Here is a 27,957-nt window from a genome sequence, read left to right as displayed (position 1 = left end):
TGAGAAATCTGTATGCAGGTCAGGAAGCAACAGTTAGAACTGGACATGGAACAACAGACTGGTTCCAAATAGGAAAAGGAGTACGTCAAGGCTGTATATTGTCACCCTGCTTATTTAACTTATATGCAGAGTACATCATGAGAAATGCTGGACTGGAAGAAACTCAAGCTGGAATCAAGATTGCCGGGAGAAATATCAATAACCTCAGATATGCAAATGAAACCACCCTTATGGCAGAAAGTGAAGAGGAATTAAAAAGCCTCTTGATGAAAGTGAAAGTGGAGAGTGAAAAAGTTGGCTTAAAGCTCAACATTCAGAAAACGAAGATCATGGCATCTAGTCACTTCATGGGAAATAGATGGGGAAACAGTGGAAACAGTGTCAGACTTTATTTTTTGGGGCTCCAAAATCACTGCAGATGGTGACTGCAGCCATGAAATTAGAAGACACTTACTCCTTGGAAGGAAAGTTATGACCAACCTAGATAGCATATTGAAAAGCAGAGACATTACTTTGCCAACAAAGGTCCGTCTAGGCAAGGCTATGGTTTTTCCTGTGGTCATGTATGGATGTGAGAGTTGGACTGTGAAGAAGGCTGAGCACTGAAGAATTGATGCTTTTGAACTGCAGTGCTGGAGAAGACTCTTGAGAGTCCCCTGGACTGCAAGGAGATCCAACCAGTACATTCTGGAGATCAGCCCTGGGATTTCTTTGGGAGGAATGATGCTAAAGCTGAAACTCCAGTATTTTGGCCACCTCATGCGAAGAGTTGACTCACTGGAAAAGACTCTGATGCTGGGAGGGATTGGGGGCAGGAGGAGAAGGGGACGACAGAGGATGAGATGGCTGGATGGCATCACTGACTCGATGGATGTGAGTCTGAGTGAACTCCTGGAGTTGGTGATGGACAGGGAGGCCTGGCGTGCTGCAATTCATGGGGTCACAAAGACTTGGACACGACTGAGCGACTGAACTGAACTGACTGAACTGATATGCTATTTTGCTCATCAAAAAACCCGAAAGAACAGTCTTATGGACCTTTGGGAGAGGGAGAGGGTGGGAAGATTTGGGAGAATGGCATGGAAACATGTATATATCATGTATGAAACGAGTCGCCAGTCCAGGTTCGATGCATGATACTGGATGCTTGGGGATGGTGCACTGGGAGGACCCAGAGGGATGGTATGGGGAGGGAGGAGGGTTCAGGATGGGGAACACATGTATACCTGTGGTGGATTCATTTCGATATTTGGCAAAACTAATACAATATTGTAAAGTTTGAAAATAAAATTAAATAAAAAAAAATAATTAAAAAAAAAAAACAAAAGTTGCCAGTTATGGAACTGAAGGAAAACCTATAATTCAAAGCATGGTAACCTCTTAAAGGGACTTCACAGTTGGCACAATGGTAAAGAATCTGCCTGTCAATGCAGAAGATGCAAGAGACATGAGTTCAATCCCTGGGTGGGGAAGATCCCCTGGAGTAGGAAATGGCAACCCACCCAAATGTTCTTGCCTGGAAAATTCTATGGACAGAGGAGCCTGGGAGGCTACCATCCATGGAGTCACAAAGAGTTGGACACAGCTGAGCATGCACACGTGCATACACACACACACAACCTCTTAAAGTGTTAAGAATGTGATTATGATTTAGAAGCAGACATCTGCTTAGTCTATTATATCCAACTTGGGGGGAAAAAAGCTGTGGGAACCCAAAGATGAAGCTCAGAAAAAGATATTCCCCAAATTTATAAGTTGGTAATAATTATATTGGGTTGTTTAAGAGGAATGGGTCTTGGAAGACATGATCTGTCACTTAGAGAAGACTTTGTGTTCAGAAGAGACAGCTGTGAAGATACCAAGGACTAATGTTTTCTGAAGACATAGGATGTGTTAGGAACTATACCTGCAATATTTCCTTTAATCTTCATAATATACCAATTAAGGCTCAGAAAAATCAAGCACTTCATGCAAAATCACATACGACCGAGCCAGAACTGAACTCAGGCATCTGACTCTGGTGACCGCATCTTTAAACATTAAAATTTGTAGTTGTTCAGTGTAACCCCATGGACTACTACCTGCCAGGCTCCTCTGTCCATGGGATTTCCATTTCCTTCTCTGGGGATCTTCCTGAACCAGGGGTTGAACCCCTGTCTCCTGCATTGGCACACAGATTCTTTACCAGTGAGATAGAGGTCTTAAAACTTTAAAATTGGCAATGACCAATATACTACTTATTTTATTTATATAAGTTACTTGAAAGCTTGCTTGATATGGTCCAAGATCCAACCATTTCCAGCTTTTTTGGGCAAAGCAGTTTTTGCATCTTCAAGATTGAACATTGGACAATGGTTGGGTTCACCTATGCAGGTCTTTCCCTCAGTGACATTCTTCTAGAGCTTACTCCCTTTTAAGTGATAGTATCCAGATTGGCTAAATGACCAAAATTTACTGAAAAATGTCAAAGAGGAAAGTTGACAAGGAGTAGTGAAATGGAACTGGGGGTCAGAAGATCTGGTTTCTGATATCAGCTCTGTCACTAAGAGGCTGCAAGATGAAAAGAAATTCACCCTGACTCCCCGAGTGTTGGTTTTTCATCAATAAAATGAGGGCATTAGATCAAAATCTTCAAGATCTCTTTTGGCTCTGGTACTCACTGGCTGTCCAGTGGTAGGAAAAGAAGCTGGAGTTTGACCTCACTTTTGGGAGGCTCCCAATTATTTTCCAGATGCCATGCTGAAAAGAGGAACAGTTCCATGAAACCTTATATGACCTCTGACAGTCATTATTTTACAAACTGATGTGGTCATCACTGTTCTGTTATCCTTCTGGCTCTGCAGGGCTATTCCTGGAAGCACCAGCAGCTGAAACAGTACTTCTGGGAATCTAAGGGTGCTGAAGAGTGGGGAACATGGTTGCTTCTTTCAGGCCCACTGATAGGAAACAAGGAGTGTCCAGGGAGTGAAGGCTGTTGTCCTCTAGTTGCCAAGGCACACTTACAAATGATAACAGATAACATGTCTACAGGTTTTGTAAATCACATTGTCCTCTGATCTGATATCTCATTTAAGCTTCTCAACAAACTTTATGGAAGGGAAGGTAGGTAACGGGTACTATATGTGACTGAAGGAAAGAAATGGGCTTGGGAAACACACACACACACACACGCACACACACAATTTATCAGCTTCATAGGAGCTACAAAACTCCTTTCTACAACTTCTTCACTTTTATCTACTTTATTTATAGCACTGGCAGGAATAATTATTGGAACCATCTCTTGAGAGCAGTGAAGCCAATTTTTTGACACTGAGTCTCTTACCAGTGGCCCCATATTCAAGGAAGGATAGAAATGTCATTAGAAGTGAAACCCAGTCCCCTTTCCTATCCCATCTTCTGCCCATCCTCTATCCCACTCATCCCCACCCCATGCCAAGTCCACTGCTCCAGCGACACCCAACCATTCACTGATGTTCTTCTGTATCTTCATGACTTTGTCTGTGCTGTTTCTTCTACCTCACAAGTCATTTTCCCTTTTTTCTTGGTAAAACACTACTCATATTCTTTCAGACACATCTCAAATGCTATCTCATGCGAAGACTTCTTTGATACAACCTCTAGTTATTGGTGACTTCCTGCTCTGCTTGCCCAAGTAAGTTGTACATGTCTGCTGCTGCTAAGTCGCTTCAGTCGTGTCTGACTCTGTGCGACCCCATAGACGGCAGCCCACCAGGCTCTGCCGTCCTTGGGATTCTCCAGGCAAGAACGCTGGAGTGGGTTGCCATTTCCTTCTGCAATGCATGAAAGTGAAAAGTGAAAGTGAAGTCACTCAGTCGTCTCCGACTCTTAGCGACCCCATGGACTGAAGCCTATCAGGCTCCTCTGTCCATGGGATTTTCCAGGCAAGAGTACTGGAGTGGGGTGCCATTGCCTTCTCCATGTACATCTCTAGATTATTGAAAAACATAAAAAACATTGAGAATTTTAATTCAATTATCTCCACTCCTAATACCACAGATGTGAGATACACAAGGGATGGACCATGATGAATCCAATTTTTCTGTCCCTGGTGCTTAGCCCAGCACCTAGCACATAGGAGACGCTCAGCAGTATGGCTAGAGGGATGGATGCATGATTGGATAGGTCACTAACTGACAGGAAGACCTCTAGGTCATTTCCCATCAGGAAGAAGTTTAATTAAAGGGTAAAGTAAGATACTATGATACTCAAAGGATATGTTATTGTCTCAAGTCCTGGAAAGACCTTGTTCTAGCACTTGGACAAGAAAGAAAAAGATGTTAAGAGTAGAAAGGATAAGACCAAAGATTCATGGTCAAGGGTAAAGCCTAGTCCACAGCACCTACAGGGATGGTCTCCCTCACGACAAGGAAGAGATAGTACAACAGACCCTACAGAGCCTAGAAAATATTGCAATTACCTGTGGCCCATGGTTTCTCCAGACATCCCAATGTAAATTACCAAAAACAGCACTGACATCTTGTGATACCAAGATGGTGCAACAAGCAATTCAGCAAAGCTTGAAATGACAAGGAAGTCTCACACTCTAAGGAACAAATGGATAAATCCTTGTAAACATGTCTAGTTTTATTGGGCAAATTCAGAACACTGAGTATTCACAGATACAAGGATTTTATAATATCCACAGCTATGGATGCCGTTGCTGGACTCAGGCTTCCAACATTGTTCCTGATGAATACTGCTGGTGAAAACTCCTTGGGTGTGTTTCCACAATGGGATTTCCTCTTCTTTCCCCAAGGATGTGGTAGAATTAGCAGAAATACTCCCATTTCCTACTTCTATACTCTTATTTAATCCTAGGAAAAGGAAATGCCTAACTGATTCATGAGACTTGGAGAAAAAAACCAATACCATGGGGCCATTTTAACGAGGAAGTAGAGCCACAGCCTTGAAAGGGGTCAGTGCAGGTGTGGCATGAGAGTCTCTTCTTGAACCACCTCTAGGCCAGTGGGCTCTTGGAGTCTGAGTTTGAATTTAGCAGATCAAACAGCACATCAAGTGCTGAAACAAGCCCAGCCAGATGTCTTGTCTCTTTATCTCAGCTCCTTGGCCTGCCAATAAATGGATCAAGTCACTGCCATGCAGTTTCCAGGGCCCAGGCAGGTCCAAAAAAGAGGGTAAGATTCCCTTCATGTTCTTTAATTTAGTCTAACCAAAATCAAAACAACACTTTGCTTCAGGTGTCTCTGCAAAATATTCTCAACTGGTTAGACTCTGGGGCAGAACAGTGGTGAATACTAGCAGATCTATGTCCCCAACATGTACACGTCATTAGTCAAGATCCTTAAGCTATAATTTTAAGCCTAAAGGACAAAAATATCTAAACTGCAGCTTCAGTTAACTGCAGGATTTATTTTACTCTATGAAAAAAGTGGTATTCTCAGGGATTCCCTGGTGGCTCAGTGGTAAAGAATTTGTCTTGCAATGCAAGAGATATCGGCTCAACCCCTGGTCCAGGAAGATCCCACATGTTGCAGAGCAACTAAGCCCGTGCACCACAACCACTGAGCCTGTGCTCTAGAGCCTGCTTGCCACAGCTACTGAAACCCCCGCACTCTAGCTCAGTCTCTGCAACACGAGAAGCCACCACAGTGAGAAACCTGTGTACCCCAACTACAGAGGAGCCCCCACTTGTCATAAGCAGAGAAAAAGCCCCTGCAGCAACGAAGACCCACCACAGCCAAAAATGAATAAATAAATACACTTAAAAAAGTGACATTCTCAATCTCTTGAAAATAAGTTGTGCATGTTGCTTTGGTTTTTTTTTTTTTTCTGAAGGAGTCTAATATTTCCTTTTAGGAAAGTCTCTGACAGACTTGTAGGAATGAGCTCTCATTCAGGTGGGGGTGTGTCTTCCACAGGAGTCCCTGCTTAAGTGGCAAATGGGTTAGTGAAAAAAGGACTATGAACACTGGATTTATGAAACAAAATCATTGTCTATCATCTAATACTATCATTTAATTCAAAAGGAGGTACAAGAGTCCATTAACTGTTAGGTTAATTGTTCCCAACTAGTAGGAGCAATTGAAGCCAAAGAGGGACTTATTTATCAAATCCTTTGTTCAAACACATATTCACTCATTCAAGTACATATTTCATCAGTATGTACTAAGTGCCAGATAAAGGGCCCACAGTGTCCAATGCCTAAAACATGGTCTCATAAAGGGAGAGGAAACAAGATAAAAAACGCAGCCTCCCTCCTCTTAAGGAATGGTCCCCTTTACATCTGCTTCATCATCATTTCTGCCTCTCATGTAACAGTTAATAACTCCTTCTACTTGGACTTTAAGTTTCTGTGTTGTCTGGCTTCCCTGACCCCAGAAAACAAGTGATCTATAAGCTAACATACTGTACCCTTTTAGGCATTACAAGGCTCTTTCTGTAATGCAGATTACCACTCTATAATTCAACCATGCTGTACACATTCATAAAATGGCCTGCCCCAACAACACAATGAAACACTTTTCCCAGGAAGATAAAAAGCAATTGGGACATGCTTAAAGAGAGCCTGGATAATCAATTAGAACAGGTAGGATGCTGCTTCTCTTCCTAAGGATCCTTCTTCCCTGTTGATTTCTTCCTTCCTATTTGCTTTTGATAGATGTTTAGGATCAGATAGATAACAAGACAAGGGTTCACACAGAAGGGAAGGTCAAAATCTATTGACACAGATAATTTTATTGGACTACGGGTATATAATTCCCTACAAAATACTGGGCTTGAGGTTTCTCTATCAATTCTGAACATGAAATCAACTGGTATAGTTTTAACAACTGTCCAAAAAAATGTCTACTATATGCTTCTGATTCACAAAACTGTTTTTTTCCCTTATTTTGTATAATGTTCCCAAACCAAACCACTCAAACATCTCCCTGAAGGAAAGCATTAAGTAGTAACATTTTATCTTTGGAAATTTGCAAGTAGTTACTTAAAACATTGTAAATTTCTTCCCTTGTCCTTGAAATGCACCATATAAATATTGCATTTGATCCTTAACTTACACTTCATAAATAATTTATTTCAAAAATATCCCTCCATAAGACTATCAGCTGCTGAGGTGTTCAGTTTTCGGGGAAAGCATTTATTTACTGCATGAGCCCAGGAAGGCTGGTAAAGACTTGGCTAAAAGCTCCACACGGAACGAATTATGGTAATTATATTAATGGTCAAATCCATGATGTGCTGTTCAAATCTGTTAAAAGGTTTTGCACTGTATTGCCCACGTCTGATGGGCAATGAGTGCACTGGAAATGTTTAACACTTCATAGGGAAGCTTCCAAGATACATTTCTCATAGTTCCAAGAATTGCAACAGACTGTCTGGAGGTAACTTCCAGAGGAGTCTCTGAAAGTCACAACTGGGAGTGCATATTTATCTCTTTAACATCCTCCACTTCTGGTTCAGACTGAAACTACAAGCTCAGGTCACCAGAAATGAAAATCAAAGGAAACATCACACAATTAATTTTGATGAATGGGTAAGTTTTAATTCACGTATGGTAATATTCTGGTTAATGATATGTCTCCTTAGGACATCCATTAAAAATCCATTAACTTAACAGGCAAAATCTAATAAAGTTACTCTGGAAACTTTCTGTGAGGTTAACATTATAGACTTTAATGAATATTTCCTGTAGGTATTGCTCTATTAGCAGAGCTAATATACTTATTAAACATGGATCTTGTGCTGGGGGGCGGGGAGGGGAGCACAAAAAGATGAAAATAATCAGAAAATCAGAGTTGAGGTTGGACCCAAGCCACCTAAAATCCTGCTAAAATTAGTAAAGAGCACTAGAGCTTTTAGAAGTGAAAATTGTGGATATCACAGTACCAGCCACCCCAGTCATTCATTTATCCTTATCCACTTACTAATCAAAGAGTAATTTAGCTGCTAAAATGTGCCATGTCTTATGCTGGGACCATAATATGAAGGTAAACAAGTGAAGATTCGCAGGTCAAGAAGCTTACAGTCTACAGTAAAAGCAAGACATCTAACAGGTAATCAATGTATACTATAATAAAGCTGTGTTCAACACACCATGGGAATACTCAGGAACAAACAACTAAATCTGAGGGAAAGGGTGGGCAAATAAATTTTAAAAATCACTGAAACAATGAAACAACTGAAGTTGAAATTTGTGTTCCAGTAAACTATTAGCTCTTCTAGGCTACCCCACAGGGAAAGTTTTAATTCTGGACATCACTTATTGATTCTGCATGTGGTTACAGAAAGCTCCTTCTCTCTCTGATTCTAATCTAAAAACAAGGTAACAGTATACTTTTGTCACTGGTTGTGAAAATTACATGCAACAAGGTACATAAAAACACATAGAAATGTGCTTGAAATACAGAAGGGGAAGGAGGTTTAGCATTTATTTATTGCCTACTATAGACTCCAATCAATATTATTTGGAAGTCAATACAGTGTCATGGTTAAGGCAGGATTTGGAATCCTCTAAACATAGGTTTGAATTCTGCCTCTACCATTTGCAAACTGTGCAACCATAGGTTAGACACCCTTCCCTTTTCTGAACCTTGGCTGCTTCAGCTGTAGAGCAGGATAACTAAAAATAACTCTGTTATGAAAATTTTGAAAGATAATGGTTGTAATGCAATAGTACCACATCTCAGAAACAATACACTGTTACTTTTAATTCTACCATTAACTATATCTTTCATAGACAAGACTATAGAGATAAAAAAAGCATTATGAGACTTGTCTAAGTTCATACAATTAATGCTAAAACTAAAACTACCCTTGCTCCCAGTTCCATGTTTTAGATCCAACTTTCCTGCAGTCCTCAATTAGATGACAATAGTCCTGCCCCTGAGACCCAGTCTTAATGGTTCTTCTTTGAGGCAGGGAACTTATGGGGTACCTCCAGAACATCAGACTGGAGAATTAGAACTTAGGGGCCCTGCTTTAGCACCAATGACCAATGAACTAGTACCCTGGGGTTGTAGGCTACATTCTGTACCCAAGATTCATATGTTAAAGGTCTAGCCTTCAATGTGATTGCATTTGGAGATTAGAGTTGATAAGGAGGTACTCATCTCACACGCAAGCAAAGTAACGCTCAAAATTCTCCAAGCAAGGCTTCAACAGTACATGAATCAAGAACTTCCAGACACTCAAGTTGTACTTAGAAAAGGCAGAGGAACCAGAGATCAAATTGCCAACATACGTTGGATCATCAACAAAGCAACAGAGACCCAGAAAAACATCTATTTCTGCTTTATTGACCACGCCAAAGACTTTGACTGTGGGGATCACAACAAACTGTGGAAAATTCTGAAAGAGATGGGAATACCAGACCACCTTACCTGCCTCTTGAGAAATGTGTATGCAGGTCAAGAACCAACAGTTAGAACCAGACAAGGACATGGTTAGAGCTTGGGAAAGGAGTATATCGAGGCTGTATATTGTCTCCCTGATTATTTAACTTCTATGCAGAGTACATCATGAGAAATGCCAGACTGGATGCAGCACGAGCTGGAATCAAGACTGAAGGAAGAAATATCAATAACCTCAAATATGAAGATGACACCACCCTTATGGCAGAATAAAAAGAGGAACTAAAGAGCCTCTTGATGAGTGAAAGAGGAGAGTGAAAAAGTTGGCTTAAAACTCCACATTTAAAAAACTAAGATCATGGCATCTGATCCCATCACTTCATGGCAACTAGATAGGGAAACAATGGAAACAGTGAGAAACTTTATTTTCTTGAGCTCCAAAATCACTGCAGATGGTGACTGCAGCCATGAAATTAAAAGACGCTTGCTCTTTGGAAGAAAAGTTATGACCAACCTAGACAGCATATTAAAAAGCAGAGACATTACTTTGCCAACAAAGGTCCATCTAGTCAAAGCTATGGTTTTTCCAGTAGTCATATGTGGATGTGAGAGTTGAACCAGAAAGAAAGCTGAGTGCCGAAGAATGCTTTTAAACTGTGGTGTTGGAGAAGGCTCTTGAGAGTCCCTAGGACTGAATGGAGATCAAACCAGTCAATCCTAAAGGAAATCAGTCCTGAATATTCATTGGAGAGACCAATGCTGAAGCTGAAGCTCCAATACTTTGGTCACCCAATGTGAAAAACTGACTCATTGGAAAAGACTCTGATGTTGGAAAAGAGTGAAGGCAGGAGAATAAGGGGATTAGAGAGGATTAAATGGTTGGATGGCATCACTGACTTGATGGACATGAGTTTGAGCAATCTTCAGGAGTTGGTGATGGACAGGGAAGCCTGATGTACTGCAATCCAAGGGGTCGCAAAGAGTCAGACGTGACTGAGCAACTAAACTGAACTGAACCTCCCAGTCCATGTCAATTCAAACAACTACGCCTATATTGTACACATTCTGTCAGTAGGTATTTATCAACATCTTCTATGCCAAGATACTCAAGGGTAAGGCAGATATAGTCCCTGCCCTCCAGAAGCTTGTGGTTTAGTATCATTTTTCTCTCTGGCTGCCTGGCTCCAAGTGGTGTGAATATCTAGAATTTTAAGGTACTATATGCTTTAAAGTATTAACACTTTTTATACCCTGTGAAGTTATATTCCCTCATCAGTTGAGGGTCTATCACACTCAGATTCTAATCTAAGTATGGACTATGGATGTTTGTTTCAATGAAGCTCAAACTGGATTTAGATGCTAAATATTGGAATTCTGCCTAACCCTGCTGGAGGTAAGTTATACAGCCACATCAGCCCCCTCAAGTCTCCAATAGCCCAAGGAGGACGTCTGCTTTGGTAGGAAAGTATAGAGTTAGAGACTGCAGTCCTAATAATGACCCTACAAGAGCAGACAAAAGAACTGAATCTCAGTCTTTCCATGTGAAAATTGGAAATAGCTAGACAAATAGGTTTGTGAGAGCCAAATGAGATAAATGAATTAATCACCTATCAAACCACTAACCAAAGGACTTAGAATGCTACTAATGACTAATGATCGCTGGTTTGCTTTCTTCTTCTCTTCCTCTGGTCCCAAGCTCCTGCCCTTCTCCACAAGCTCCAATCTTACAGTGGTTTCAGTTGAGCTACAGAAAGTCCACAAGGGTTCTTTTGCATACTACCCTGGCTCTGTTCTTTTCCCTAGATTTAGCTATGAGTAGTTGAGCAGACCATGCTCAGCTGAACTATGCTGTCTACAGCACAGCAGTATGGATGCTACTTGGATCTTTCATATTTCTGTCCTTATATTCTCGAAATGTAAGACAGTAGTCATGAGGACTCGACCAGGGAAAAGTTGGACTGAAATAATCTCTATGTGACTCACTTATCAACGGCAGTTGAAACTGTAGCAGACACTACTATTTTCACCCACATTTCACCCGTATTTCACAGCACAGCTCTCAGTTTCTGGTCTGTCACATGGATGGCCACAAGGCCGCTTGGCCAATTACCACATTTCCCAGCCACCCCTGCAGCCTAGTGGGGCTTCATTAAGAAGCGCTGGTGTACAGGCTGTGATCAGAAATGAACTGGTCCATTTTTCTGTTATGCTTCCTCCAAAGGAATGTGGATGGATTCTTCTGGTCCTTTTCTTTCTTCCCAATCCCTAGCTGGGAACTGATGAGAACTGAAGGAGCAATTTGGACCCAAACTTGGAGGTCATGTTATAAGAAAGGCAGAGCTGCCTGATAATCACTTACTTCAGTTCTAATACATAAAAGGGAAATATTCTGCCATCCTGTTTAATTCACAGTACTTTAGAATTGTCTTGTTCCAACCTCCTAGCCCACACACTAAACAATACAGAAGTATTTTCTTTCATAAGGTGTAATATCTTACCTGAAGACAGCTTACTAGAAAGGTAGGTAGTAACTATATGAAATAAGCATCTTTCTGTGACATGAATATGAACTTTATCTTGAAACTTTAACATATCAGCTACCATTATATATACCTAGTATCTGAATTACTTTACAGGTAAATTCCTACTAGTCATCCACTCCTTTACTACCTAGTTAGTGCCACATAAAACTGGAAGTCAGGGGTCCTAAGGCTTTAGTCAGGAACAACTGGCTCACATTCCAGTTTATGCTTTGTTCTTGATCCTTCCAATTTTGATCTCTTCAATTTTTTTTTTTTTTTTCCTGTTCATGGCCTTACCTGGTTCCTTGAACCTAAATCACAACACATTTTTCAAGATCTGACTGGAATGATCCATAAATAACTTTGATTATGTTATTTCCAGCTGCTCCATGCAAAAATCTTCCCCAGTCTAGTGGCATGTCTAAGAGATTATCATAGCTCAGTTACTGTAAGCCCCAATACAAAGGCCTATTAGTCATGGACTACCCATCATAGCTTACTAGCTTCTCTTTGAAAAATAGGGATGTGTTCCTATATTTTAATTTAGACAAAAACAAACAAAAAGCAAACACCAATATCTTCATGTATATGTACACATAATCAGAAAAATGTAAATTATTTTTTACCTATTTTGCTGTAATTATCTGTAACCAAGTCTTCCAAACCAACCATCTTCCAGAAACTGTCGTCCCAGCCTTTCTCTGCAGAGTATGTCCATTTGCACACCAGGGAGCAGAGAGACCTAGGGAAATAGGAGCGAGGTAGAACCAATAATAAGAGCCAGGCTTCCTTTATATTTTGCCAAACACTTGTTCAGATAACTGTAATAGTGAAAAAACAGAATAAACTGAAGTAATTATTCACCCCTGATTAAATCAAAAGTCCTCAGTGATATCTATTAATGATTGAGAACATCTTCTTTTTTCAAAAGGGTTGCAGCCCTTTATTTGGATCTGACTAAACAGTATATATAAATATTTGCATGTATATTTCTATTCATATTTATATGACATTTATGAGATAACCAGAAATTACAACAATGACTAGTTACCTGGGATCCTCCAGGCAAGAATACTGGAGTGGGTTGCCATGCTCTCCTCCAAGGGATCTTCCCAACCCAGGGATGGAACCCAAGGTATTCCACATTACAGGCAGATTCTTTACCATCTGAGCCACCAGGGAAGCCCAAGAATACTGGAGTGGGTAGCCTATCCCTTCTCCAGGGGATCTTCCCAACCCAGGAATTGAACCAGGGTCTCCTGCATTGCAGGCGGATTCTTTACCAGCTGAGCTACTAGGGAAGCCCTGAGATAAACAGAAATTAAAACAATGACTAGCTATTTGATGATACTGCTGCTGCTGCTGCTGCTGCTAAGTCGCTTCAGTCGTGTCCGACTCTGCGCAACCCCATAGATGGCAGCCCACAGGCTCCGCCATCCCTGGGATTCTCCAGGCAAGAACACTGGAGTGGGTTGCCATTTCCTTCTCCAATGCATGAAAGTGAAAAGTGAAAGTGAAGTCGCTCAGTCGTGTCCGACTCTAGCAACCCCATGGACTGCAGCCTACCAGGCTCCTCCATCCATGGGATTCTGAGCATTATTATTAAGTATTAGGTATGAAATTGATACTTTTGGTTATGTTTTGAAAAAGGCTTCTTAGCTAACTGATACATATTGAAACACTGATGTATAAAATGATATATTATCTGGGATCTACTATAAAATAACAGTGAAGGGGAAGTGAATGACATTGCAGATGGAGCAGAATTGGCCATGGGTTGGTAGCTGTGGGGCTGAGGGTGGTTAAATGGGTGTTCATTATACGTCTCTATTCTGTACATGTTCAAAATTCTCTGTGATAAAAAAATTTAAAAAAAGGTGCCTGGTATAGATGTGATCACTGCAGTCTAAAGCAATATTCAACAGGAGGAAGACTGAGTGCTAGATGGCCTTTTCCTTTCTGGCTTCATGTCTCATTGATTCCTTCAGTTCAATTCAGTCCCTCAGTCGTGTCCGACTCTTTGCAACCCCATGAATTGCAGCACGCCAGGCCTCCCTGTCCATCACCAACTCCCGGAGTTCACTTAGTCTCACGTCCATCGAGTCAGTGATGCCATCCAACCATCTCATCCTCTGTCATCCCCTTTTCCTCCTGCCCCTAATCCCTCCCAGAGTCTTTTCCAGTGAGTCAACTCTTTGCATGAGATGGAGCAACCCCACGTCCAAGGAGCGGTGGCTGCACGGGTGCAGGAGGGCCTAGAGGAGCTACTCCACATTCAAGGTCAGGAGGGGTGGTGGTGAGGAGATACCCCTCGTCCAAGGTAAGGAGCAGCGGCTGCGCTTTGCTGGAGCAGCCATGAAGAGATACCCCACCTCCAAGGTAAGAGAAACCCAAGTAAGATGGTAGGTGTTGCAAGAGGGCATCAGAGGGCAGACAATTCCCTCTTAGTGTTCTATATTCCAGCAGTAAACAATCCTTTGGAGTGCCCTGAAAAAGTCACATTCTTGCATACTTCTGTGCTTGCATACTTCTCTTCTATGTGCTTGAAAAATTCTTCAGCCTCATAACTTCCTTTAGTCTAGACCGAGACCTCAGTTCTAGTTTAGATGTTCCTGCTCTGACATCACAGAGCAAGCACCAAATCTATTAGAGACCTTATCACACTGAGTAATTAACTGCTTATTTGTTTATCTTCTTCCCAACAGCCCCAAGCCTTCCAATCTATTCTCCATTGTGTCCAGAGAAAACATTCTAAAGTAAAATCTGATGGTACCAACTCCTGATTAAAAGCCTTCAATTGCTCCTCACTCCCTTCAGGAAAAGTCCAGTCCTCAGCTAGGCTTGAATGACACTTTGTGATATGACCATGTTGACCTCCGGCTTCCTCTCCTGTCGTTCCTATCCTTGCTTTCTTCATTCTACACTAATGAATTATTTGAGGCTTTCCATAGTGGGCCTTGATTGCTCACTTCCCAGTGCCTTGAACCTCTGCTCCATTCTGCCCAAAATGTTCTTCCCTGTTATGTGTCTGACTGCTGATTAGCCTTCCTGACTCAGTTCAGACTCCCCTTTTTACAAAGCCCCAATGGAGGTCCAGCTGAGTCCAAAGCCTCTTCTCCAAGTTCAACATTCTCACACCCATATCTTAATACTTAGCACAGTCATTGTCCTTGCCCCTTCCCATCTCTATTTCTCCCACTAAACCAGCAATACCTTCAGAGGAGAACCTACCTTAATAATCTCCAGATCACCAGTATTCACATCCAGCCAGACCTCAAGCCACAGTGAATACTGATCAAATGGAAGCTCTGGAGAATAAATGTAGTCTGTCCACATTACCACAGGTAAGTGATAAACCTGGAGAGTTCTTGCTGTTTTATAAATAAAGCAAAACCTATCTATTTCATAGAGCCAGCAGTTTTGGCCTATCTGATTCAGTCATTAAACTGACTCACTCATTCACTCACTCGCTTAATAAATATTTAGTATTCAGTCATTATGACCCTGGCACTATGCTAGGTGCTGGGGATCCAGTTATATGCAAAACAGTCAGCCTGCTGCTCTCCTACACACTAATGATATAATTGAGGAGACAGTGATCAAATAATCACATCTAAAGTCACATACTAACAAAAAGTTATGAAGGAAGTAGAGAGAGAAATGGAAAGTTTTAGCAGGAGAAACTGGCAGGAGAAAGAGGGAGAAAGTGTCAGGGAGGGCTTCACAGAAGACCTCACCTTCTGTGAGACCTCAATGCCTTCTGAAAGCAAACAAACATTACTTATCATTATTTTTTTCACATGTGGCATAGATGGAAGATTCTAGGATCAGGAAGATCCCTTGGAGAAGGAAATGGCAACCCACTCCAGTATTCTTGCCTGGAGAATCCCATGGTCAGAGGACACTGGCAGGCTACAGTCCATGGGGTTGTAAGAGTCGGACATGACTTAGCAACTCCGCCACCACCATCACAGACGACAGGACACGCTGAGCTAAGCTAAGTGGCACGGATATACTGAAGGGACACTAGTCCCATTGGAAACAATATGTCTGTGTGAAACCCTTCACCTGACTTAAGCAAAATAATTTTTTGACGTATAAAGAAAGATGCTACCTATGAAGCATGTTCTGAAGAATATGCAATAGGATAACTCTTCCTGGCACAATGCCTGAAATTTTGATGTTTTAGAAGCTATGATAACTCACTGGAAAGAGCAATGTGATGAAACAATATAGTGTGCAAGGACTGTGTCTTATGATCCACCCACATAGGACAACTCTTCACTCCCCAAATACTCCACTCATTTGCAGACTTCCGGGACCAGCCTCTACTCTGTCCCATCTATCATTAACTGAGTGTTGCTCCATCCACTCATCCTTGTCTACCTGGAAAATTCCATGTCTTTCTCATGGTCCAGCTCTTCTGCACAGGTTTCCTCACTACCTCCAAGCTAACTTCCTGGCTATCTCCTTTGAAGTAGCATTACAACTTGGAAATACTTCACTGTATTTCTTAACAGCTGAGATAGGTTGAGTTCATGGCCCCCAGTCTTCCAATCTCTAAATATCCACACCCTTTGCCACTTGATTTGTAGTGTTGTACCTCCTTCTCTCAATCCCCACAGTGGGCAGAGCCTCCTTTCCTACTTCAAGATTTTGGATATTGTCACACAACTGGATTTGGCCAAAAGAGTGAGGCAGAAATAACTGCATTCCAGTTTCAAGTCTAAGCAAAAAGCAGCATTATATGTTTCTGCTTGCTCTATTGCACTTCCGGTATTGCTGTGAGAAGATCATGCAGGGTTAGCTCACTGGTCCCAGGGAGGGCAAGAGGTATGTGGGTAGAGGAATGACCACCAAGTCCAGTCTGGATCACACATCCCCAGGCAGCCAAGACCTGAGGGAGTGAGTACAGGTGAGAACGGAAGAACCACCCTGCAGAACAGAGTCTACGTGCTGTGTCCATGAGGCAGATGAACGATTATTGTGTGAACTACTAAGCACTGGTGTGATTCATAACAGAGCAAGAGTTAAACAACTCAACAGTTTATAGCATAACTAACTTATCCCACATAGACTGCCTGTGCGATCCCCAATAAGAGCAAGGAGAGGGATGTCTATCTCACAGCCAGTTAGAATAAGTGGCCAGAGAGTGTGCTTGGAGTAAAGATGACTGAGCCCAACAGGCAGGAACTGTTATAGCTCCAGGTGCCTCTGGTAACTCCATCCTCCATTAGGTTTATCCAAACACTATGAGGGTCTATCTCATTTGGTCTCTAAATCAGCTCTTGGATAAAATGGACGTGTGAAAGTGGCAGAATTGGCAAAATGTAGAGGCGTGACAGAGGATGAGATGGTTATTTAGCATCAAACTCAATGGACATGAGTTTGGGCAAACTCCAGGAGACAGTGAGACAGGGAAGCTTGGCGTGCTGCAGTCCATGGGGTTGCAAAGAGTCAGACACAACTGAGAGACTGAACAACAACAGCAAGAGAGTACAACCGAGGCCACAGCTTCTCTGGAAATCTCCAGGAGAGAGAGAGCAAATATAGGACTTCATCTCCTTAGTAAGTAAAGGCAAGTTCCCAGAAGTAGAACAAAAGGTCTGCCTCCCTCTGAGGCTTCTATGAAGACCACGTTTTGTCATTCTCTCAAGCGTTTCAGTGAACAACCTGCACTCTAAGGATAGCTATTCACATTCAGGCAAGCTGACCTATCGGCGTGTCTGTGTGTGTGTGTGTGTGTCTGTCTGTCTGTCTGTCTGTCTGTGTGTCTGTGTGTGTCTGTGTGTGTGTGTCTGTGTGTGTAGGCATGAGTGGGAGGAGTGATTTGTAGGATTAGAATTAAAGACAGGAACCTGAAGCTGACAGGGGCTCCACTAGCCCCTGTTTCCAAGACTGGCAGGAAAGGAGAGCTGCATCTGCCCAGGGAAAAGGGTCCCTCACGATTTGTTCCTTGCCAGCCAGAATACCATGGCAGAAACTGCTGTATCCTTCACTGCTTTCAGGTTTTTTAACATCAAAGAGACACTAAAAGCCTACAGCCTACATAAGAGTTGAAAGAACATAAATTAAAGAGAAGGCAAAATGAAAACAACACCTAACTTAGGGGACTAGTTCACCCAAGAGAAGATTCATACAGAAGGCCTCCAAGAGAAAGGTCTCAGTGACATAGAAATGATGAAAAAATAATTGGAAGAGAATACCAATAAGGAAAGCAATGAGAAATCAGAAGGGAGCAAGAAAGACTCTGAACTAAAGCTATGAATTTTAAAATGTATTAAAAATTTCCTTAGAAGAACTAAATAAAACACTGGCATTGTTAAAAATTGAATTAATGATCTATAAGACAAAGTGAGCAAAATATCTTACTACTTGTAACAAAGACACAAAAGAAGAAATAATGAGAGAATCAATAAGGGGCCTTTTGAAGGACAGATCTGGCAGCTTAACACAAAAATAGAAGGAATTCCAGAAGGGATTTTTTTTTTTAAAGGAGAAAAGGAAAAAAAAAAGAAAAGTTGAAGGAGATACTCTAATTAAACAAATACAGTACTAGGTTTTTGTTTTTCTTTTTAAACTGGCTGAAGCAAGATTTAAGCCTGCAGATGAAAAGTCTCATTAAGTTCAGTAAGTGAATCCAGGAAATACTTGAATTTCAAGTGTAAACAGAAAATTATACAAACTTCCAGACAGAAAGAGTAAGTTAGAAATTAAGGCAAGAAACAAAGGCAAGAAATTAAGCCTCGCTAAGGAATTCTCATCTACAACTATGGAATGTAGAAGATGGAAGAACAATGTACAGACCATTAACAAAAATGATCCAAGAATCCTATATTTAGGCAAAATATTACTCAGCTGTTAGGGGAAAGGAAAACATTTTCAGAGTGCAAGGATTCTAAAGTAAACTTCCCATATATGTTCTCTGAGGATAGCATTTGAGAAAGCACATAACCAGAAAAGCAATGGGTTCTGAGGAGCTATATCAACAGAGTGGAAACCAAAGACTAGAGGAAGCAGTGGTGGTGAAACCTGATGTTAATTCATATTCATTCTCTATGTATATATACATATGTGTATGTGTGTGTGTGTGTGTATATATATATATATATGTATATATATCATAAATATTGCTATGGTTGTTATTCAGTTGCTAAGTGTCCAACTCTTTGTGATCCCATGCATTAAAGCATGCCAGGCTCCTCTGTCCTCCACTATCTCCCAGAGTTTGCTTGAATTCATGTCCATTGAGTCAGTGATGCTATCTAATCATCTCATCCTCTGCCGCCCCTTTTTCCTTTTGTCTTCAATCTTTTCCAGTGGCAGGGTCTTTTCCAAAGAGTCTGCTCTTCACATCAGGTGGCCAAAGTACTGGAGCTTCAGCTTCAGCATCAATCTAAGAAAGTAAAATCTACCACTGCTTCCACTTTTTCCTCATCTGTTTGCCATGAAGTGATGGAACTGGATGCTATGATCTTAGTTTTTTTTTAGTGTTGAGTTTCAAGTCAGCTTTTTCACTCTCTTCTTTCACCCTCATTAAAAGGCTATTCACTTTATCTTTACTTTCTGCCGTTAAAATGGTATCATCTACCTATCTGAGGTTGTTAATATTTTTCCTGGTAATCTGGACTCCAGACTGTGATTCATCCAGCCCAGTATTTCACATGATGTACTCTGCATGTAAGTTAAAATAAGCAGGGTGACAATGCGCAGCCTTGTTGTATTACTTTCCTGATTTTGAACTAGTCAGTTACTCCATGTCTGGTCCTAACTCTTGCTTCTTGACCTGCATACAAGTTTCTCAGGAAACAGGTAAGGTGGTATGGTACTCCCATCTCTTGAAGAATTTTCCACAGTTTGTTGTGATCCACATAGTCAAAGACTTTAGTGTAGTCAAAGAAACAGAAGTAGATGTTTTTCTGGAACTCCCTTGCTTTCTCCATGAGCCAATGAATGCTGGTAATTTCATCTCTGGTTCCTCTTCCTCTTTGAAACCCAGCTTGTACACCTGCAGATTCATGACCTGTCCTTCTTGGGTGGCCCTGCATGGCATGGCTCATAGCTTCATTAATTTATGCAAGCCCCTTTACCATGACAAGGCTGTGATCCATGAAGGGGATAGTGTGTAAATACATATGCATGTGTGTGTGCACGCATGCATACATATATATATATATATATATATGTTTACACACACACGCATGTATATATAGGTGTACACATACTTTATCTAAATAGATGATAATAATGTGCCAGGAATTTGCAATATTAAGTTTTGTTGAAACATAACAAGTATGCCATCTTAGAAGGAAAACCAAATGATAGTCTGGAACTAAAATATTAATTTAGCAAAACATCAAGTCAGACACTTGAAAAAGCATTCATAAGAAAAGGATTTTATGTGTATATGCACAGAGCGTAAGTTTAATGTTGGTTGTAAGAAATGAAAAGGTAATCACTAATGGAAACAGCTTAATAGAATGCTCAAATTAACAAATTAAACCAAACTAAGCCAAGAAAAATTAAAAGAGGGAGTAATGTAATATATACAGAAAAGAAAAATAAAATAGAAAGAATAAAATCAGCTATTTCAATTATTACAACATATGTGAATGAGCTGAATTCTGCCACTGGTTGAAAGATAATAATAGCCACAGTGGGATTAAAATTAAGGGATACCCTGTTTATAATATAAAATTTTTAAAATGTGTTAAAGAGGTTTTTTTTTTTTTTTCCAAAAAAGTCAACAAAAAAAAAACAAATGCATATTTTAAAAATATCAGAGTAGAACACAAGACCAAAAATATTAGCAAGACTAAGAGGAAGATTCCAGTAACTAAATGCTCAATCAAAGAAGAATACTACTCTTTGTTAAATTTTATGAACTAAACAACATAATGTGAAATATATAAAATAAGCACTCCTGGATAAAAAATGTACTCAAAGAGAGACACACCTTATTTAAAGATGTTATTATTCTTTGATAATTTAAAGGACCAGGTAAAGCAAAACATTAATAACAATTACTACTACTATTGAGGAATTAAAGACTCAAATACAGTCAACAAACTCAATTCCTTTTATTCATATGAGGGGAGAAAGAAAGAATGTTTTATTATTCAATACAAGCAGAGACCAGATGAGTAAAGTGGTATTTCATGGGTAAACTTAAAAGTTTTAAAACACTTCATTTGAAAAGAAAGAAGTCTGAAAATTAATAACCTAAGCAGCCAACTTATGAAATTATGAAAAACAGTAAACAGCTGAAAGAAAGATCAAAAAGGAGTAGTAAAGATAAGAGCAGATGAAAGACATAAAATAGCAAGATAAAATTCAGGGGATTAACAGAGCCAAACAACGGTTCTATGAAAAGGCAAGTTAAACAAAAAGGCGTCTGGTAAAATTGAGGAAGAAAAAAAGGCAAAAATAACAAATACCACGAATGAAAATGGGAGTGATAACTACCAATAAAGCAGACAGTAAAAAAATAAAGAAGAATTACATGAACAGTATTTTGTTAGTAAACTTGAAAATTTAGATGAAATGGAAAATTTACTAAAAAAACAGAACTTACCATAACTGACTCAAACAAACAAAAAAAAAAACCCACAAGAAATCTTAGTGAATTTATTACAGTAAAGAAATTAAAGAAATTAATCCAGCAGTTAAAAACCACACCTCAAATAAAGCCTCAGGCCCAGATGGTTGTACTGGAAAGTTCTAACAAATGTTCAAGGAACAGAGTACCCCAAAATATATATTTCAGAATCTAGAAGAGAAGGAATGTTCCCTAAGTTATTTATAAAGATATGGTAACTATGTTACAAAGAGCAAGCAGAGATAAACAAAAATCAGAGTCCACTCACATTATGAATGTGAACATAAAAATTCTGAATTAGACATGACCAAATTTAATATAAAAATGTGGGGAAAACACATCAAGAACAATATTCAAGAAATATTTAATAACAGAAGAACTGTGGATGTATTTTACCACAGTATTTTATTAAGAGAAAGAAAATGATTAACTTGTATCTAACAATAGAAAGTATCTGATAAAATTAAATGCACATAAATAGAAACCCATTGAAGTGGGAATAACAGAAGTGCAATCATATGGGAGTATCAGAGACTGGATTTTACCACCTTGCCCTAAACAACTAGGGAACTCCGAGAAAATGTATGAAACAACTGTTTTCAGACTTCAACAAAGCGCAGCGTAGGTCTCTGATCCCCGAGAGAAGGAAACAATGGGATGAGTCCTAAGATTGCCCGCTGGCTCTCTGCCTGGGAGAACATGCCAGACCACAAAGCAGAAAGAGAGATGCCAAGGAAAACATGGCAGCTTCATGAAGCTAAGGGAACTGAGATAAGAATCCAGAGAAGTTAAAGTGGCTGGGAACACAGCCTTCCCAAGAGGAGGTAGCAATGTACAATGAGGGCCTAGAAATTTGCACAAGAGTCCTGTGAAATCTTTGCTGATTATCACAATGCAGATATGCATGCTGACACTCTTGAGATCTGCTAAAGAGTGAATGGGAATCTGTTATCAAAACAATTTCTGAGTTCACAAACAGCTGGGAATCACTTGAATTACTAAAATTAAGAATGGAACACCATCACTGATCACTTGAGACATTCAGTGGAGACCCCAAAAGGTATATGCCTTAGCAATGTGACTATACTACCCATGTTACCAAAGTTTAAAAAGACTACAAAGGGTAAAACTAAGCCAAAAGTACATTAATAGGTTCCTATGAAAAGCAGCTCAACAATCCTTAAAGGAAGCCAACAAAATCCAGACACTCAACAACATAAAATTGATCATGTCAGCATCTAATAAAAAATATTTGAAGAAACAATGGCCACATTTTTTTTCTCGACTCAATAAAAGCTATCAATCCACAGATTTAAGCTCAATGAAACCAAGGCAAGATAAACACAAAACCACATCAAGATCGATTACAATGAAATTGTTTTTTAAATGAAAAAAGAAAAATCTTTAAAAGTACTCAGAGAAAAAGAAACATTACAGAGGAACAGGATAAAAATGTCTTCAGACTCTTTGCCAGAAACAACACAATCCAGAAGAAAATGGAATGATGTCTTTAAAGCACTGAAAAAATTTTAAAAGAAAAATCAATATAGAATTCTATATTCAGCAAAAATAGCTTCGAACAATTAATGTGGAACATAGGCTTTTCCAGACAAACAAACACTGAGAAAATTCATTTCCAAGAAACCTACACTACATAAGAAATGTTAAAGGAAGTTCTTGAGGTAGAAGGGAAATGAGAATAAAGGGAAATATGAATGTACACAAAGGGATGAAAAATATCAGTCAGTAAATATATGGGTAAATACAAAGGACCTTTTTATTTTAAAATTTATTTTAAAGATAATTGACTTTCAACCTTTATCTTTAAAAGATAATTTAGGGAAAACAATCAATGCCTTGAGGGATTTATATGTACAAAGAAAACACACAACAATAGCAGCATTAACGATGAGATATTATGAAGATAGATGTGATGGGGTATAAAATTATTTTAAGGTAATGGTATAAATGAATTTATTTGCAAAGCAGAAACAGAGACACAGATGTAGAGAACAAATGTATGGATATCAAGAGGGGTAGGGGTGTGGGACAGATTAGGAGATTGGGGTTAAGGTATGTATACTACTGTGTATAAAATGGATAACTAATGAGAACCGACTGCATGGCACAGGGAACCCTACTGAGTGGTCTGTGGTGACTCAAATGGGAAGGAAATTCAAGGATTAGGGGATACATCTATACATGTAGATGATTCACTTTGTTGTACAGCAGAAACTAACACAGCACTGTAAAGTGACTATATTCCAATAAAAAGGTAAAACTATTTGTAGACTAAGGACCATTTAATCCTGAAGGAACACAAAAGTTAAATGAAAAGCAAAATATTCTAAATAAATTTGATCTTTTATTCCCTTAAAGAAAGCTGTGATTATTTAAAATGCATATTATAAATCCTTGAAGAGCCAGTGAAAAAGATAAAATGAATAAACAAACTTGGGGGATAAAACAGAATACTAAAAAATAATACAGCACTCTAGCAGAAGGCAAGAAAAAGGCAAAATAACATAGAATATATTGAAGAAACAAAAAGCAAATAGCAAGATGGTAGATTAAAATCCAAACATTACATGTAAATGGCCTAGGGACTTCCCTGATGGGCCAGTGGCTAGGACTCTGCACTCCCAATGCACGGGGCCTATGTTTGATCCCTGGTCAGGGAACTAGATCCCATATGCTGCAATTCAGAGTTCACATGCTGCAACTAAAGATCCAGCGTGCCACTGCAAGACCCAGCACAGTCCAATTAATAAATTAACTGATGAAAAATATGTTGAAAAATGTAAATGGCCTAAAAACGTCAATGTAAGGACAGAAATCATCAACTGGACATTTGAAAATGAAAAATAAAATTCAACTATATGCTGTCTGTAAGAAACATCCTAAATATAAACATACAAATAGGTTAAAGAATAAAAAGGTAGAAAAAGAAGCAATGGCACCCCACTCCAGTACTCTTGCCTGGAAAATCCCATGGATGGAGGAGCCTGGAAGGCTGCAGTCCATGGGGTCGCTGAGGGTCGAACATGACTGAACGACTTCACTTTCACTTTTCACTTTCATGCACTGGAGAAGGAAATGGCAACCCACTCCAGTGGTCTTGCCTGGAGAATCCCAGGGACGGCGGAGCCTGGTGGGCTGCTGTCTATGGAGTCACACAGAGTCGGACACGACTGAAGTGACTTAGCAATAGCAATAGCAATATGAATATCAGAAAGTAGACTTGTCAGAACAAGAAACATTACCAGGGAAGAAGAGATACATTACATAGTGATAAAAGGGTCAATTTGTCAAGAAGACTTGTGACTTAAAGAAGAAATGATACTTTTGTAGAATGGCAACTTGAATGCAACTGAAGTCAGATTTCTTTTCTCTTTATTTAGCTCAGAACAAACAAGCAGTGTAAAAAGTGCATGTGATATCAAGGATTCATGGTGGTATAATTGGATGTGGTTACCTAGGGTTGGGCTTCCCTGGTGGCTCAGTGGTAAAGAATCTACCTGCAATGCAGGAGAATGCAGGTTCAATCCCTGGGTCAGGAAGATCCCCTGGAGAAGGAAATGGAAACCCACTCCAGTATTCTTATCTGGGAAATCCCATGGACAGAAAAACCTGGCAGGCTACAGTCCATGGGGTGGAAAAAGAGTTGGACATGACTTAAAGACTAAGCGCCACCACCCAGGGTTGCCCTTGCTTCTTTTACAGGCGTGCCTGAAATTTAGTGGTCTCAGTGGCCCATGCTGATTAAACAACCTGACAGACTGGAGAAATCTAGAACTGTGGGCTTGCTGCATTTTACAAGCTTGCTGTATTTTGGACAAGAGTGTGTATGATTGGGTAAGGCCAGGAGGTTCCGAAAGATCTACCTCCTAATCATAACAAAACATTATTATTTTGTTTCATTTCCTGATGTTCTATCTGTTCTTCTGGGGAATTTCAGTATATGAGGCCTAGCCATGACCTCCCATAGCAGGGGCCGTATCTATCTCATCCAACATGCCATTCCCTAGCACCAAGCAGAGTGCCTCTTTGGCAAATTTTGAGCGCTCAATGAATGCTTATTAGGGAATGAATGAGAACTCTAGGAGGTCAGTTATAGAAGGAAACGTTGTGGTTCCTAATCACTTTTGAGTTATTTATATTCCAAGGCCCAAATCTTTAGCTACTGCCTTCTGTGCAAGTCCTAAAGGAGACAGAAGTGAGATCTCTGGAGGGTCCAAGGTCAGTAGCAGAGTGCTGGGCTCCTTGTACAGACCATCCCCCTCCACAGAACACAGACAGCTCTGAAAATGCACTGTGCCTTCCTTCCAGATTGAGTTGGTGTAGTGTATTCTTGGTTATGGAAATACTCATAGCTTTGGGACTCTGAAATGGTAATGGACTTTGAAATGTGTGAATCAGCATGATACGTAACTGCAAGATCTTAATTACATAAAAATGGATGCTTAGTTGTGAAAATAAACAAATGAAACCTAGAAGAACACATCAAAGGGTAAACTGCTTGTGATTAGGAATGACTTTGTTTTTTGCTTCTTGTGTTTTTGTTTCTCATTATGTACGTGCTAAGAAATAAATGTTATCTTAAAAACCTTAAAAAAAAAAAAAAAGAAAGAAAATGCACTGTGCCTACCTCACACAGCTCCCATCTCCTATTTCCCTAAACACAAAAGCATGTCAAATCTCAAATACATCTACTTTCCTTTTCTGATAAATGAAAAACAAGGAGACCTTCAGAGAAAGACATCAGATTGACTAGACACGACTTACGCTCCCTTTAAAAATTCCAATAAAATGGCAGTGGAAGAAAATTTCAAAAAGGCAAAACTTTACCATGTCAAAGTAGACAGAATAAAAGATGAGAGTAGCAGAACTCTAAGAGCTAGAAAATATGGAGGGATGAGTTGTAACTCACTCGGCAGACTTGTAAAGATAAAAATTAAGTAGCAGTGGAAAAAACTCCAGAAGCCCAATTACCCTAAAGAGACTCAGACAAGTTCAGGACATGGTGGCACCAGGTACCTCTGAAAAGTGGGGATAAAAGTGGAGCTAAAATCAAAGGGCTTCCCAGCTGGTGCACATGGGATTCTTTAGAGTTTGCTTGCCAATGAAGGAGATACAAGAGATGTAGGTTCAATCCTTGGGTTGGGAAGAGTCCCTAGAGAAGGAAATGGTGACCCATAGTATTCTTGGTGGAAAATTCCATGGACAGAGGAGACTGGCGGGCTACAGTGTATGGGGTAGCAAAGAGTTGGACATGACTGAATGACTAAGCACACACACAAAATCAACAGGATGGTTGAACGCTGTGTAAGATGAAACTAGAACCACCCCACCCTGCCCTGTGCCCTCATGATAAGCAACCTGGATGCCATCTCTCCCACACCCTGAAGAATATGCAGGTTCACCCTCAGACAGAGTGGGGCCCAAGGCCCAGATAAGAGTAGGGGGCACCCTGACAAGAACAGAGATGAAGTAAGGCCCTGCCTTTGTGCAGGTCAGCCTTCAAGATCCTTTCCCCAACTCAGCTCCCAGAGATCTGGCTGCCAGGTTTATACCCTGAAAATTCATTTTAGGGGAATCTAGCCTGACACAAGGGAAAAACCTAAGGTTAGTTGGGAGGCCAGAGGGTACAGAAAGGATAGGCCAGCCAGATGACTCAGGTCTTAAGAGGATTAAAATGACACAATATAAGTAAAGACCATTTTTCATGATCAATAGTGGTAATTCTATAATAATCATCACTATTTAAAAAAAAACATTAAAAAAATTACTGTGGGCTCACTAGGGACATACCAGAGTATTTCCAGGCTGGTGGGAGCCCCCAGACTCTGGGAGAAACAAAGAGAAAGTATCACCAAGACTCCGGCCAGACTCCTGAGACCATGAACAGTCTGAGGCAGAACAAGGAGAACTTTTGACTTTCCTGCTTTTACCCAGAGCAAGGCACACATCAAAAGCACATGCCTGCTGAGTTCCAGGGGCCTGATCATTATCACATATTTCTGCAACATGATTTTATAAAAATGAAGTCGGCACTGCTGCATTATTTATAAGCAGTTCACTGTATTGACGCTGCCAGGCCCCCACTTTCAAGGGAAACCTTTTGTTCTCTGCTTGGGGAAGGCAGGGCCTGGAGAGTCTCAATCGAACAAGCGAGTGGATAACAGAATAATTAGAGCTGAGGGTAGGGATAAATTACCAAGATATTCCTGGCTGCGGCATTCAGTACATCCCAGGCCTGTGAAGGCTGTTTTTCCAAGCCATACAAGAGACCAAGTTACTAGCACTGAAGATACAGCTCATGGGGAGATATGACTTGAATGGGATTGTTAATTGTATCAACAAAGGGACCAAGAGGGCCTTATTTCTGAAGAAATACCATTGCACCCATCAGACTTGCTCCTGTTAAAGAGCTGTCAGACTCCAGGCTTGTTACTATTGGCTCTGCACTTCATCAAGACTTGCTGACAGGTCAGACCGAAAT

At 40.3% G+C, this 27,957-nt stretch overlaps 1 protein-coding gene across 4 annotated transcripts in view; it reads right to left on the bottom strand.

Moving 5' to 3' along the window:
* The window catches only part of FGGY (FGGY carbohydrate kinase domain containing), a 504,873-nt gene that overhangs the window by 306,232 nt on the left and 170,684 nt on the right, over positions 1-27,957 (bottom strand). For all 4 annotated transcript variants that reach the window (XM_010859213.1, XM_010859222.1, XM_010859202.1 and 1 more), the window contains one exon: positions 12,484-12,599. In XM_010859213.1, the coding sequence (XP_010857515.1) occupies positions 12,484-12,599 (116 nt within the window). The remainder of the gene's footprint in view (positions 1-12,483; positions 12,600-27,957) is intronic.

Source organism: Bison bison, unplaced genomic scaffold, assembly GCF_000754665.1.
Source record: "Bison bison bison isolate TAMUID 2011002044 unplaced genomic scaffold, Bison_UMD1.0 scf7180017856337, whole genome shotgun sequence".
Classification (NCBI taxonomy): Eukaryota; Metazoa; Chordata; class Mammalia; order Artiodactyla; family Bovidae; genus Bison; species Bison bison.
Note: the sequence above shows the minus strand (reverse complement) of the source record. Positions and strands in the feature narration are given on the sequence as shown.